Raw genomic sequence first — 15,750 nt, forward strand, 5'->3', positions numbered from 1 at the left:
CCTCTCAAGCAGCCAGCTGACCTGCCTGGAGCCCACGTAACACCACGTGCACAGTCGCAATGGTGTGGACACGAATCAACTAAAAGAACCACGTGAGTGTCACTACTAAACAGGTGGTGCAATCACAAGTAATAGCACCCTAACCCTGATGTAGTCTCTAGCAGTATATGACTGCTCCTGTGTTAATTACACCTCAGGCATCTCATAGTGGTGTTTGTGGCGTCAGTGCCATTAGTCAATAGCCCGGCAATCTGGTGACTTGATAAACCTATTGCTCTGGGTCTAAACTCACCCGTTGATAAACCTCTGCCCACACTGACAATTGGCTGATAATGAAAAGTAAGCACGTGTCCACTATTGCGCGACTGGTCACGTGCACACAGCCACTGCAGTGTGAACACGAATCAACGGGCATTGACTAGGCTAATTAAGCGACTCCGTTTGTACCCACTCCCTGCTTGACGCGCTTTGCCCTTGCAGGCTCGTCAGGAGCAAAGTATGAATGGGGGTAGACAAACAACATAGGAGCCGCCAGCCTCACGTCCTGAGGCTGCGGCAACAGCTTTAAAATGACCATACGCGGCCGCACGTAGGATCTAATGGTGAAGGTTTTTGCGTGACAGTACAGTTAAATTCATTACCTACCTGAATGGCACAACATGCCACACAACCCCCACATCGAAAAGTCCCTTTGAGGTTAGTGCTCAGCCATGTGGTAACTGTGGGGGCTTGAAAAAAGCTGTGAACCAAACGATCTCTCAAGTTACGTCCCTGGCGATATGTAATAAGAGGTTCACAACTTTTTTCAAGCCCCCACAGTTACCACATGACTGAGCACTAACCTCAAAGGGACTTTTCGATGTGGGGGTTGTGTGGCATGTTGTGCCATTCAGATGGGTAATGAATTTAACTGTACCGTCACGAAAAAAACGTTCACCATTAGATCCTTTATTAACTGTGGAACAAAAGGGGTTGCGTACCTGGCCACGTGCAGATGTGGTAAACCAGTGGTGCCCAACCATTTTCCGTCTGAGGGCCGCACTAGACTTGGTATAAATTTTGCGGGCCGGAACCAGGTAGCTTTGCCAGAAAGAAATGCAAACACTGTGAGGGGGCACGTCTGAGCATTACTACTGTGAAGAGGGCACATATCTGGCATAACTACTGTGAGGGGGCACATATCCGGGCATAACTACTGTGAGGAGGGCACATATCAGGGCATAACTACTGTGAAGAGGGCACATATCTGGGCTTAACTACTGTGAGGGGGCACATATCTGGGCATAACTACTGTGAGGGGGCATGTGCGAGCATTACATCTGTGAAGAGGGCACATATCTTAGTATTATTACTGTGAGGGGGCACATATTTGGGCATAACTACTGTGAAGAGGGCACATATCAGGGCATAACTACTGTGAGGGGGCATGTGTGAGCATTACGTCTGTGAAGAGGGCACATATCTTGGCATTATTACTGTGAGGGGGCACATATCTGGGCATAACTACTGTGAGGGGGCATGTGTGAGCATTACTACTGTGAAGAGGGCACATATCTTGGCATTATTACTGTGAGGGGGCATGTGATGTATACATGTGTGTAATGTATGTAGTGCAGTATGTGATGATCACACACTGCACTACATACATTACACACATGTATACATCACATACTGCGCTGTCACCTTCTTCTGCAGGTCTACCTTCATGTCTGGTCTTTAGGCTTCAGTCAGATCCTCCACCGCCATGCTTGCGCCGTGTGCCCAACACCACCAGGAGCTGGCCCCTCCTCCTTTCATCTCCCGCCGGCTTCTCCTACAGCAGGGCGCTCTATCGCTCCAGTGCCCACCCAATCTTACCAATCAGGGGCGTAGCTAGAAATGACTGGGCCCCATAAAAAATGTATGTTCCCCCCCCTCCCGAACCTCCCACCCCCACATACCTATCGGACCTCCCACCCCTTCCAGAGCTCCCACCCCAACATCCCCACACCCCTCTCTAGATCCCCCTCAGTGTCATCCACAGATCCCCCTCAGTGTCATCCACAGATCCCCCCCTCAGTGTCATCCACAGATCCCCCCCCTCAGTGTCATCCACAGATCCCCCCCCCTCAGTGTCATCCACAGATCCCCCCCCCTCAGTGTCATCCACCGATATCCCCCCTCAGTGTCATCCACCGATATCCCCCCCTCAGTGTCATCCACCGATATCCCCCCCTCAGTGTCATCCACCGATATCCCCCCCTCAGTGTCATCCACAGATATCCCCCCCTCAGTGTCATCCACAGATATCCCCCCCTCAGTGTCATCCACAAATATCCCCCTCTCAGTGTCGTCCACAGATATCCCCCTCTCAGTGTCGTCCACAGATATCCCCCCCTCAGTGTCATCCACAGATATCCCCCCCTCAGTGTCATCCACAGATATCCCCCTCAGTGTCATCCACAGATATCCCCCCCTCAGTGTCGTCCACAGATATCCCCCCTCAGTGTCGTCCACAGATATCCCCCCCTCAGTGTCGTCCACAGATATCCCCCCCTCAGTGTCGTCCACAGATATCCCCCCCTCAGTGTCGTCCACAGATATCCCCCCCTCAGTGTCGTCCACAGATATCCCCCCCTCAGTGTCGTCCACAGATGTCCCCCCCTCAGTGTCGTCCACAGATATCCCCCCCTCAGTGTCGTCCACAGATATCCCCCCCTCAGTGTCATCCACAGATATCCCCCTCAGTGTCGTCCACAGATATCCCCCCTCAGTGTCGTCCACAGATATCCCCCCCTCAGTGTCGTCCACAGATATCCCCCCTCAGTGTCGTCCACAGATATCCCCCCCTCAGTGTCGTCCACAGATATCCCCCCCTCAGTGTCGTCCACAGATATCCCCCCCCCACCCAGAGCCGCTTCCTAGCTAATTTATTCACTGCACTTGCCTCTGTGAAATTGAAGAGAAGCGCCGTAATCTCGCACAGACGCACTGGCAGAGGCCAGGAAGACTGTGCATGCACACTTCGATGCCTCTGCCAGTGCGCCTGTGGGAGATTACGGCGCATCTCTTCAATTTCACAGAGGCAAGTGCAGTGAATAAATTAGCTAGAAGGCGGGCCGCATAACACGGCTTTGCGGGCCGCATTTCGCCCGCGGGCCATAGGTTGGGCATCACTGTGGTAAACAATATGTGGGGAAAACATTCCGTGAGTTCGGCAGGAGGATTGGGGAACATCTCAATGATATTTGCAAAGATGCAGATACCCCGATCGCAAGGCACATTTCCACCTTACATAACAAGGATTTGGATGTGGTTAAATTCCAAGGAGTAGAGGTGGTCAGAAGATCCCCAAGAGGAGGGTACTTTGACAAGAGACTATTACAAAAAGAGGCACAGTGGCGCACGGTTCAACCACAGGGCCTTAATGAACATAATTCCTTTGTCTGCTTCCTCTAAATGGAATCTTTATGGGTCTCTGTGACACCCGTTTGCCCACCACATCCCTGTGCTGTGCTTCCTTTGGACCTCTACATTCTCTCTCTTTTATCCCCTTGTGTTTTCGCACGATTTTTCATCTTTATGCTTCCTTGGTTTCCTAAAGAGTCCATGGGGCACCTCTTGGTGCTCTTGGGGATCCCTAGATTTAGTGGTCCCTCATATGCCTCTTGGAATGGAATGTACATAAGAACAATTGAATACACACACCGGAAGCTATTCAGTTATGCTTCTCGGATGTTTGGCAATAACATATCTGATGTCTAATACTTTTATGTCCCATTGTTATACTCACAAACACATCACCCGTTCATTCGGATGCTGCGCTGCTATAAGACATTTGTCATGTCATTTAAAAACACAGCCGTTTGGTCCATTATTATTAGTAGGAGCGTTTTCATACTCCATGTGCGATCGTTCCAGCGAGTGGTGCCGGCGGGAGTGGCAGGGTTGTACTGCGGCTCAGCCGCACCTCCAGTCCTTTGATTGGCCGACCCAGGGGCTCGATCCTGTGAAGAGGAAGGACCTCTCCCTTATAACCGGCGCGTTCGTGCGGACGCTTACGTTCATTTTAAAGCTGTTGCCGCAGCCTCAGGACGTGAGGCTGGCGGCTCCTATGTTGTTTGTCTACCCCCATTCATACTTTGCTCCTGACGAGCCTGCAAGGGCGAAACGCGTCGAGCATGGAGTGAGGACAAACGGAGTCGCTTAGTTAGCCTAGTCAATGCCCGTTGATTCGTGTTTACACTGCAGTGGCTGTGTGCACGTGACCAGTCGCGCAATAGTGGACACGTGCTTACTTTTCATTATCAGCCAATTGTCAGTGTGGGCAGAGGTTTATCAACGGGTGAGTTTAGACCCAGAGCAATAGGTTTATCAAGTCACCAGATTGCCGGGCTATTGACTGATGGCACTGACGCCGGAAACACCACTGTGAGATGCCTGAGGTGTAATTAACACAGGAGCAGTCATATACTGCTAGAGACTACATCAGGGTTAGGGTGCTATTACTTGTGATTGCACCACCTGTTTAGTAGTGACACTCACGTGGTTCTTTTAGTTGATTCGTGTCCACACCATTGCGACTGTGCACGTGGTGTTACGTGGGCTCCAGGCAGGCCAGCTGGCTGCTTGAGAGGTTGTCACCTGTGTTGGTGTGGACAGGTGTTTATCAACTAGCAAAGTTTTTAATTTAGGTAGAGGTTATCCATCCTGTTCACACATACGTATTTTAGAGTGTTCTAATAAAAATAGCTTTTTTAGCTTTTTCACACAGCGTTTTTCTTTTTTCAGTGACCATCCCAAAAATATGATAAAATATGTTACATTTTAAAGTTTTCCAAGGTTGTTTGGCCTCTTTTTTCCTGTAATTGAAGAAACCTTTTGTCTGACCATTTCTTAGAACAAAATATTACCGGACGGACAGACAACCACCTTTAAAGTATCTCCCTCTATAATGTTGTATACTGCTTGCACCATGTTCCGTTCATACAATGGTTTTACGTAGATGGAAAACTGATACTGAAAAATCTGTAATTTTCTTATCGCCTTTGATAGCGCCTGATTAATATAGTCTTATGTCCTGGACAGATGTAACGTTTTGTTGTTTTGTGTCGTTTTTAGGTTTTCTGGGGTCACTGTATTAACGCCTTGGTCCACTCTATTATTCTCTTCTGGTTCCCGCTGAAAATGATGGAGCACGGTAACTATTTTTTCACTACAGTTCTTGGGACACAAGCCTGAATTCTTGCCAGTGTGATTGTGGATTTTATTAGCAGAGATAACGAAAAGAAACCGAGGTTACGAGAGGTTGAAATCATTGTCTGTGCCTGACAGGCCATTAAGTGACTTCTTACCAGTTCTCTGACTCATCAATCACTCACTAGCATTGTCTTACATTTAACTTTTTGCACTTTGTTGACTTTTGGTACTTTCTGTTAACTGTCGGGAAACTTTCCTTTCTCCTATTATTAAAGATGCTCCTTCCCTGGGAAGAATGGAAGCAATGTTGTTATAGCCTTGCAAATGACCAGATTATACAATGGACCCTCTCAAAGTGACATAAACAGAAAAGTACTGGGGCAAAATAAACAGATTTATGGCCAGTATATTTTAAGGCATTTTAGGGGCATAAACAAGTATTTCATTTTTTTTTACAGTGCATGGAGATGTTTTTTTTCATTGTATATTATATGTTATGTCGGATGATTTCAAAACTTTGCAGTAACAGACGTAAAGGAGTCTGGTTAGGCAGGGTAATGGCCCAAATGTAAAATACAATGGCAGCCATTTGTGTTGCAATTTTTGGAAAGGATAGAGGTTGTCTTCTGCTGGATGTTTGGGCCTTGTTGTGTTAAAGCCTGGGCTTACCAGAAGAATCTCTGGTACTCTGGTAGACCAGCTAAACCCTGGAAAACATAACTATATAAAAACAGCTTGGCGAGACAACGTTAACATTGCTTCAACCACTTTACGTTATATTAACCCATAGAGGGCCCGCGCCGTACATGTACGGTGCAAGGTCCTCCAGGTTCTGGGGCAGGATCGCAAGGGAACTGGAGGTCAATGGCTGGTCTTACCGGCAGGCATCCATGCCGGGTAAGCGCAGCATCGTGTATTTCCATTCCCCTGCAGCTCCAAGCGCTGCGATTGGCCGGTCAATGAAGACCGGCACATCCCAGCGCCAGAAGCAGTATGGAGCTGCAGGGGAGGCATCATGTGGAGGTGACCGGTACTGAACTAGTCAGCACCTGTCTCCCTCGAGGTCAGGCAGGGGACTCCAGTGTTTGGCGTCCCCTGCCAGCACTGCAATTGGCTGGAACAACGCTCCAACCAATGGCAGCGCTACAGCATCAGAGGGAACAGGAAGAATCCCTCTGCATGCAGCCATTCTAGCTGGAGACTGCATGCAGATTGGACCTGTGCCCCTCTGTGCTGTATCAGCTTTTACTGGTACCTGTAAAGAACAACAACATCTGGAACATCTTATTTTTTGCAGCAGCAGAAGTTCCAGATCACTAATTCACGCCGCCTTCCCAAGCCCTGGTGCAGATATATATTTTTTTCATCTGTGGCTTTTTTTTTTTTTTAAGAAGTAATATTTAGAAGCTTTTTTATATATATATATATATATATATATATATATATATATATATATATATATATATATATAATGTTAATTTTTAGATAGTGTTCTTTTTTTTGTATCTGTAGTAAATTCTTATACTGCAGTGTCTGCATGGACGCACCAAACGTCAGCTTGCGTGCGTTCTGCAGCCCTGGGCTCCAATAAGAACCATTTTTTTTTTACTTGTCGCTTTTGTGCTCAGTTTTCAATTTTTGGGGTGAAAAAAATATATTTAGTGTTACATAGAAATAAATTTTAGTTAGGAAGTGTTAGTGTAGACTTTTGCACGCACATAATATCTGTGTGCATGCGTGCATCCTATACATATATATAGAAATAAATTTTAGTTAGGTAGTGTTAGTGTAGATTTTTGTATGCAACAGCTTTGTGTATGCGTGCATCCTGCACCTGTATTTTTTTAAATACTTTTTTTATACTTTTCTCTGTATTTCAAATTTATTACAAGCACCTTCACGTGTGGAAACACTACATACACACCCCACACTAAATAAAGGTTTACACATTTCACACGTCACAACCCAATAAAATAAAAATGGCCCATCCATCCCAACGAGTATACTCAGCTAAAGAGGCATACATCTTGCTTGCCTCCGATACTGAGTCTGGCAGTGAGGGAGAAGAGGATGCCACTTTCCTCTACTCCTCTTCCCCCTCATCATCATCATCATCATCCGCTGATGAGGGACCCTCTAGAAGGCGCCCCAGAACAACAGCCGAGGCAGCCCCCCCGAGTGAGCCCGTATGGACCCCACCCCCTGACGATTATCAGCCCCATATTCCAGATTTTGTGGGAAGCTCCGGAATACAGATAGATAGTGCGGGCTTCACTGAACTAGATTTTTTCAAAATCTTCTTCTCTAAAGATTTTGTGAATTTAATGGTGGCCCAAACCAATTTATATGCCCAACAGTTTATTGATCAGAACCCTACATCGGCATACGCTAGACCCCTAGTATGGACCCCAATACATTTTGGGGACTCGTGCTGCATATGGGTGTTGTTAAGCCAAACATTAGACTATATTGCAGTTTGGACATTTTCTACCAGACTCCAATTTACAGTAACACCATGACCCAGAAACGATTTAAGTCAATTCGGAAATTCCTACACTACAACGACAATGCACAGTGCCCACCCCATAATGACCCAACATTTGACCGTCTGTTCAAGGTTAGGCCTGTCCTTGACCACTTTAACACCAGAAAAATGTATGTGTAGATGAGTCCCTATTACTTTTAAAGAAGGGAGGGTTAGAATTTGCCAGTAACTGCCTAGCAAACGGGCAAGGTATGGCATTAAGATTTACAAACTTTGTGAGAGTAGCTTCGGGTACACCCACAAGTTCCGCATTTTTGAAGGGAAAGATTCCCGGATAGAATCCCTAGAATGCCCCCCATCCTAGGAGTTAGTGGGAAGATAGTGTGGGACTTACTGCATCCACTGCTGGATAAGGGTTACCACCTCTATGTGGATAACTATTACACTAGCATACCCCTATTCATGTCCCTAACTGCCAGAGGTACTGTGGCTTGTGGCACAGTGCGCAAAAATCAGAGAGGCCTCCCTAGATCCCTGGTAGGGCAACCACTGAGAATGGGTGAAAGTAGGGCTCTCCGCAATGAGAACATGCTGGTGGTTAAGTACAAGGACAAGAGGGACGTCCTTTTGCTGACCACCATTCACACTAATGCCAGCTCCCCTGCCGCTGTACTAGGTACCACAACCACTACCCCCAAACCAGTTTGCATCCTTGATTACAACAGGCACATGGGAGAGGTGGATCTTTCAGATCAACTTTTGAAGCCCTACAGTGCCACGTGAAAAACAAAAGTGTGGTACAAAAAGCTGTCCGTACACATTGTACAGATGGCAATGTGCAATGCGTACGTGCTATTTTAATCTGCAGGCCACACAAGAACTCCTTCAGTTCCAAGAAGTGGTTATCAAGGCCCTAATTTTTATAAGTCAGGCCGGGGAGGGTCCCAGTACTTCAGGAAGTCATGGTGCCCGTGCTGTACCAGGGCAACCTTTTCCAGGTCAAGTCCCCCAGACAGCAAGGAAGGGAAGAACAAAACATACAATGCAACAGCTCTCTGCAAACCAAATAAAGTACAAACATGCATAATAATTGCTAGTGCTATACTTATAAATTAGAGATGCTTGGCAAATACATTTTGTACAAAATTATTTGAGCCCGTCTGCCACACGTCAAGGCGATCTCTGTAAGACGGGAACCTAACACTAAATTCTACCTGTTATGTGCCATGACTGCTACCATACAATTTAGGGAATGTAGGTTCCACATGCATGCTGACTGACCCCCTTTTTTTCTTTGCAGTAGCAAGGAAGGGAATGACCCAAAAAAGATGCAGGGTGTATTCCAAAAGGGGGATAAGGAAAGGCACCATTTACCACTGCGAAACCTGCCCTGAAAAACCTGGCCTGTGCATGCAGGAGTGTTTTAAAATCTACCACTCATCCGTGGAGTATTACCGTATTTTTCGCTTTATAAGATGCACTTTTTCCCCCTAAAAGTAGGGGTAAAATGGCTGGGCACCTTATAAAGTGAATACTAGTGAGCGCTTTTGATTATGGAAGAGCTCACTAGTAAGCATTAGGTGCCGGGAGCGGGGAAGAAGCGCTGCAAGCGCTCCGATACTCACCCTCCCTGGTCAGGACGTAGTGCGCACACTATGACCTGACGCTGCACACAGTCAGGTGACAGTGCAGCGCCGGCCTGAGAAGACAGGGGAGCGCGACTTCTAAAGAGACCGCCAGACCCGGAGCAGAGCCGTGGTGCCGGAGAGGTAAGAGAAGTTTTTTTTTTACTCTGATGGAGGTCTGAAAAGGGCTGATCTGAGTTCTGATGGGGGTCTGAAAGAACAGGGCTGATCTGAGGTCTGATGGGGGTCTGAAAGAACAGGGCTGATCTGAGGTCTGATGGGGGTCTGAAAGAACAGGGCTGATCTGAGGTCTGATGGGGGTCTGAAAGAAAAGGGCTAAAGGTGGTCTGATGGGGTCTGAAAGAAAAGGGCTAATGGGGGTCTGAAAAAAAAAAGGGCTGTTCTGAGGTCTAATGGGGGTCTGACATGGAGGGCTGATATGGTGGTCTGATGTGATGCCCTGATATTTATGGGGGTCTGATCTGATGATCTGATATGAGGTCTGATGAAAAAAATAATTTTCTTATTTTCCTCCTCTAAAATCTGGGGTGTGTCTTATCATCGGGTGCGTCTTATAAAGCGAAAAATACGGTAATTTAATTTCATCCTTTGTACCCCGTGGTTTTACCACCTTATATCTCTGATTTAATCTTACATATCCACTTTTCAGCAACCACTACATATTCATTTCTGTGAAACACCTGTTCAAAAGTGCCCTTTCCACCCCTTAAAATATTCCCCCAAAATGGGGTCACTTCTTGGGGTTTTTTATTTCTAGGGAGCTCAGGAATCTTTTAAAGGGTTTCTGTCATGAGAAATAACGTTATGTAGCTGACTGACATTAGCGATGGGCTAATGTCAGCAGTACATAACAGTATGCTTTATAACTCCCTGCCTGCCGCCGTTCTCTTAAAATAAAGACTTTTAAAATATGCTAATGAGCCTCTAGGTGCTATTACGGCATTGCTTCAGCACCTAGAGGCTCGGTCTACTCACCCTTTGGCACGCCCAGGTCCCGTTGATTGACTGTCGAGTTCTCCTCATTGTCACGTAAGTCCCGCGCCTGCGCCGTCCCGTTTAGTATTCGGCGCAGGCGCAGTGAGTGAAGGACACGCTCCTGCTGCCAGCTTCCTTCGGCGCAGGCGCAGTGAGGAAGCCGGCAGCAGGAGCACGTCCTTCACTCACTGCGCCGAATACTAAACGGGATGGCTCAGGCGCGGTATTTACTGGACGAAGAGGAGAACTCGAAAGTCAATCAACGGGACCTGGGCGTGCCAAAGGGTGCGTAGACCGAGCCTCTAGGTGCTAAAGCAACGCCCTAATAGCACCTAGAGGCTCATTAGCATATTTTAAAAATCTTTATTTTAAGAGAACGACGGCAGGCAGGGAGTTATAAAGCATACTGTTATGTACTGCTGACATTAGCCCATCGCTAATGTCAGTCAGCTACATAACGTTATTTCTGATGACAGAAACCCTTTAAATGTGACATAACACCTAAAATCCATGTCTGCCAATTCAGGCCTGCCAGCAAAATCTATATTTTGCTGTTTGCCTGCTGTGCACCCATACAGCAGGCTACAAGCACATATGGGGTGTTTCCTGAATGGGGAGAAAATGGGGAACAAAATGTGGGGTGCATTTTCTCCTTTAACCCCTCGTGAAAGTGAAAAATTGAGGTCTGCTAGTAATTTTCACAGCCGTGTGGTTTTAAATCCTTTAACAAGTGTTTCTGCCTTCTGTGAGACACCTGTTTGCTGATAAGTACCCTTTACACCACTTAAAATGTTCGTACGGGGTTGCACTTTCCAAAATGGGATCACTTCTTGGGGTTTTTAATTTCTGGGGACCTCAGGGATTTTGTAAATGCGACATGACACATAAAATCCATGTCTGCCAATTCAGGCCAGCAAAATCCATATTTTGCGGTTTGCCTCTAGAGCCCTGCTATGCGCCCATACATCAGTTTTTGAGCACATATGGGGTGTTTCTGTATTCGGGGGGAAATGGGGAACAAAATTTGGGGTGCAGTTTGTCCTGTTATCCTTTGGGAAAGTGAAAAATCTGGGTGTAAAGCAACTTTTTTGTGAAAAAATTGCAATTTTTCATTTTCCCTGCCAAGTGTTTCCTAATTCTAGGAAACACCTTTGGGATCAAAGTGCTTACTACACACCTTGAAAATTCCTTGAGCAGTGTAGTTTCCAAAATGGGGTCACATACAGTTTTTAGCACATATGGGGTGTATCTGTAAACTCCAGAATCAGAGTAATAGATTTTGAGTTTTGTTTGGCTGTTAACCCTTGATGTGTTGCAGGAAATATGGATTAAAATGGAAAATCTGCAAAAAAAAGGTTAAATTTTTTAATTTCATTCCCATTTTCCTTCAATTCTTGTGCGACACCTAAAGGGTTAACTAAGTTTATAAAATCAGTTTTGAATAGCTTGAGGGGTGTAGTTTCTAAAATAGTGTGATTTATGGGTGGTTTATAATATGTAAGCCCCACAAAGTGACTTCATAACTGAACTGGTCCTTAAAAAATTGGGTTTTAGAAATTTTCCTTAAAATTGTAAGATTTGCTTCTAAACTTCAAAGCCTTCTAACGTCCCCAAAAAAAAAAATGTAATTTACAAAATGATCCAAACATGAAGTAGACATATGGGAAATGTAAAGTAATAACTATATTAGGAGGTATTACTATTTATTTTAAAAGAATAGAAATTGAAATTTGGAAGGTTTTCCAAATTTTGGGTAAATTTGATATTTTTTTTAAATAAAAATGAAATATTTTGACTCAAATTTGCCACTGTCATGAAGTATAATCTCACTGCCACGAGAAAACAATCTCAGAATGGCTTGGATAAGTAAAAGCATTTTAAAGTTATCATCACATAAAGTGATATGTCAGATTTGCAAAAAATGTCCAGGTCCTTAAAGGGATTCTGTCACCAGGTTTCACCCCCTCCAGATAAAAATATGGTTAACATCTCGCGCGTGCGCACAGGGCTCTGCCAGTGTGCAGGTCATAGAGAGGTTGAGCGAAGTGCCGGCGCATGCGCACTTCGCCGGCAGGTTCCACTGGGTGGAGCCTAACTATGAACATACCGGAGGCTATAACCGGAGAACGGAGCGGCGCCTGGGGATAACAGTAAGTGCAGGGGGATCCCTGGGCGCCGCTCTACACGTCTGTATAGTCAGTTTAGATACTTTATTCTGATGAAAGGTCTTCTTTAAGGTGAAAAATGGCAGGGTCCTGAAGGGGTTAAAAGAGAACCTGCTCAACCGACATAGCACCTGTTCTTTTTGTTCATTAGGCTATGCAATAGGGCTGTCCAGGGTTACAGTGCCGCACGTCTATCAGTTGTGTCTGGTATTGTAGTGGATTTTTTGAAAGAAAAAAAATCATGTTTTCTTGTCCTGGACAAATGACCTAATTAATATGTTTCTTCTTTTACCAAAAACTCCCTTGAATACATAGGTCCTTTTCTGTGAATGTTCTATCTAAATACTGTATTTTTTGCCCTATAAGACGCACCAGCCCATAAGACGCACCAAGGTTTTAGAGAAGGACAATAAGAAAAAAAAAATTTCATTAGACCCCAGGTCAGACCACCAATCGGACCCTAAATGTTAATCAGACCTCAGCTCACAGCCCCAATCAGACCCCTAATGTTAATAAGACCCTCAATCAGACCTCAGATCAGACCCCCAATGTTAGTAAGACCCCAATAAGACCTCAGATCATACCCAAAATCAGACCTCAGACCCCAATCTGAATGACCCCCATTCAGACCACAGATCAGCCCCCATGCCTCATATCATCAGCCCCCATGCCTCATATCATCAGCCCCCATGCCTCATATCATCAGCCCGTAGCCTCATGTCATCAGCCTCCAGCCTCATGTCATCAGCCTCATATCATCAGCCCCATGCCTCATATAATCAACCCCCATGCTTCATATAATCAGCTCCATGCCTCACATAATCAGCCCCCATGCCTCAGATCATCAGCCCCCATGCCTCATATAATCAACTCCCATTCTTCATATAATCAGCCCCCATTCTTCATACAATCAGCCCCCATGCCTCAGATCATCAGCTCCCATTCCTCAGATCATCAGCCCCCATGCCTCAGATCATCAGCCCCCATGCCTCATATAATCAGCACCCATTCTTCATATAGTAAGCCCCCATCTCATATCACATAAAATAAAAAATCCACTTACCTCTCCTGCTCCTGATGCTGCCGCTCCTCACCTCCAGCGTTCTCTCTTCTTCCTGCCGTTGGCTGTGTTGTGACCCGACGTGCACAGCGTGTGTAGCCACAGCGCAGCCAATGGACCAGGAAGCTGTAAGTACAGAGCCCGGGGAGCGCTGCATTAACCGCTTCCCGGTCCTCTGGTACTAATGAGCGCTTCCATTATGGAAGCGCTCATTAGTATTCGCCCCCACTTTGGGGGAAAAAAGTGTGTCTTATCGGGTGAAAAATACAGTATGTAGCAGAACTAAGTTTGTCAATAAGAGACGCTGAGAATGTCGGTATGTATTATAAAGGAGTTTTTGAAGCTAAGAAATCTATACAGCACTCTAGAGAGACCGATCGGCCAATAATCTGGTATTAATACGTAATACAAGATATTCTGTGCTTGAGGTGATTTTGATGACCTACATGTAGCCAGCTGATTACCACCACAGTGAAGTGTTGAGTGTCGGCATCAATGGGTTATGAACTCCGTTATTTCACTGCAGATCCACTGATAGATGTTTCGTCCTGTGCTTTACAATGTGTGTAATGATTTATGCATTTTGGAACAGGGACCAAGAATAGATTATGAAATGAATCTCTACGGCAATGCTAGCAATGTGGAAAGTTGTTTTAGAGGATCATATCATAGAGCTCCATCATCACAAAAAACCAAACACATTTAATCATTGTATTGTTATGTAGGCGACTTGGACGCCTGATTCTGAATGCCATAAATCACTCTCTGATTTGCAGCCTAAGACAAGGTAGTGATGGCAAAGGAACCGTAACACAGAACGAACTGATCTCCTTGCAACGTCTGTGTCATGTATTCACTTGAGAAAGAGTAATGACATAAAATAAACAGAGACGTCTAGCCGAGCCAGTGAATGCACTGTCAAAACAGCGACTTTATCATTAATTAAAACACAACACATTGGTTCATTGATATTTCAGAATGTTTGGCATCTTCTAAAGTTCATGAGTTTTACTTTGGGACAAATGTAAACAATTCTGGTTTAGAAAGCTGCTTTTCAAATACCATATTGAGAATTCTGTGTAAATAGTTTATAATTTGCCCCTTTAAAGGGAACCTGTCAAACTAAAAATTTAATCCAGACTTCAGGGAGCATGCTATAGAGCAGAAGGAGCTGAGCAGATTGATACAGTGGGATGCGAAAGTTTGGGCAACCTTGTTAATCGTCATGATTTTCCTGTATAAATCGTTGGTTGTTACGATAAAAAATGTCAGTAAAATATATCCTATAGGAGACACATACAGCGATATTTGAGAAGTGAAATGAAGTTTATTGGATTTGCAGAAAGTGTGCTATAATTGTTTAAACAAAATTAGGCAGGTGCATAAATTTGGGCACCACAAAAAAAATATGAAATCAATATTTAGTAGATCCTCCTTTTGCAGAAATTACAGCCTCTAAACGCTTCCTGTAGGTTCCAATGACAGTCTGGATTCTGGTTGAAGGTATTTTGGACCATTCCTCTTTACAAAACATCTTTAGTTCATTCAGGTTTGATGGCTTCCGAGCATGGACAGCTCTCTTTAAGTCACACCACAGATTTTAAATTATATTCAGGTCTGGGGACTGAGATGGCCATTCCAGAACGTTGCACTTGTTCCTCTGCATAAATGCCTTAGTGGATTTTGAGCAGTGTTTAGGGTCGTTGTCTTGTTGAAAGATCCATCCCCGGCGCAGCTTCAGCTTTGTCACTGATTCCTGGACATTGGTCTCCAGAATCTGCTGATACTGAGTGGGATCCATGCGTCCCTCAACTTTGACAAGATTCCCAGTCCCTGCACTGGCCACACAGCCCCACAGCATGATGGAACCACCACCATATTTTACTGTAGGTAGCAGGTGTTTTTCTTGGAATGCTGTGTTCTTTTTCCTCCATGCATAACGCCCCTTGGTATGGCCAAATAACTCAATTTTAGTTTCATCAGTCCACAGCACCTTATTCCAAAATGAAGCTGGCTTGTCCAAATGTGCTTTAGCCCACCTCAAGCGGCACTTTTTGTGCTGTGGGCAGAGAAAAGGCTTCCTCTGCATCACTCTCACATACAGCATCTCCTTGTGTAAAGTGCACCGAATGGTTGAACGATGCACAGTGACTCCATCTGCAGCAAGATGATGTTGTAGGTCTTTGGTGCTGGTCTGTGGGTTGACTCTGACTGTTCTCACCATTCGTCGCTGTGTCTATC

The 15,750-nt window shown here is 45.4% G+C and overlaps 1 protein-coding gene across 1 annotated transcript in view; it reads left to right on the forward strand.

Moving 5' to 3' along the window:
• Positions 1-15,750, forward strand: part of ATP8A2 (ATPase phospholipid transporting 8A2) — a 728,462-nt gene that overhangs the window by 511,302 nt on the left and 201,410 nt on the right. Inside the window, exon 29 of the mRNA XM_040422449.1 lies at positions 5,101-5,179. Within this exon, the coding sequence (XP_040278383.1) occupies positions 5,101-5,179 (79 nt within the window). The remainder of the gene's footprint in view (positions 1-5,100; positions 5,180-15,750) is intronic.

The sequence above is a fragment of the Bufo bufo genome, chromosome 3 (genome assembly GCF_905171765.1).
Source record: "Bufo bufo chromosome 3, aBufBuf1.1, whole genome shotgun sequence".
Taxonomy (NCBI): Eukaryota; Metazoa; Chordata; class Amphibia; order Anura; family Bufonidae; genus Bufo; species Bufo bufo.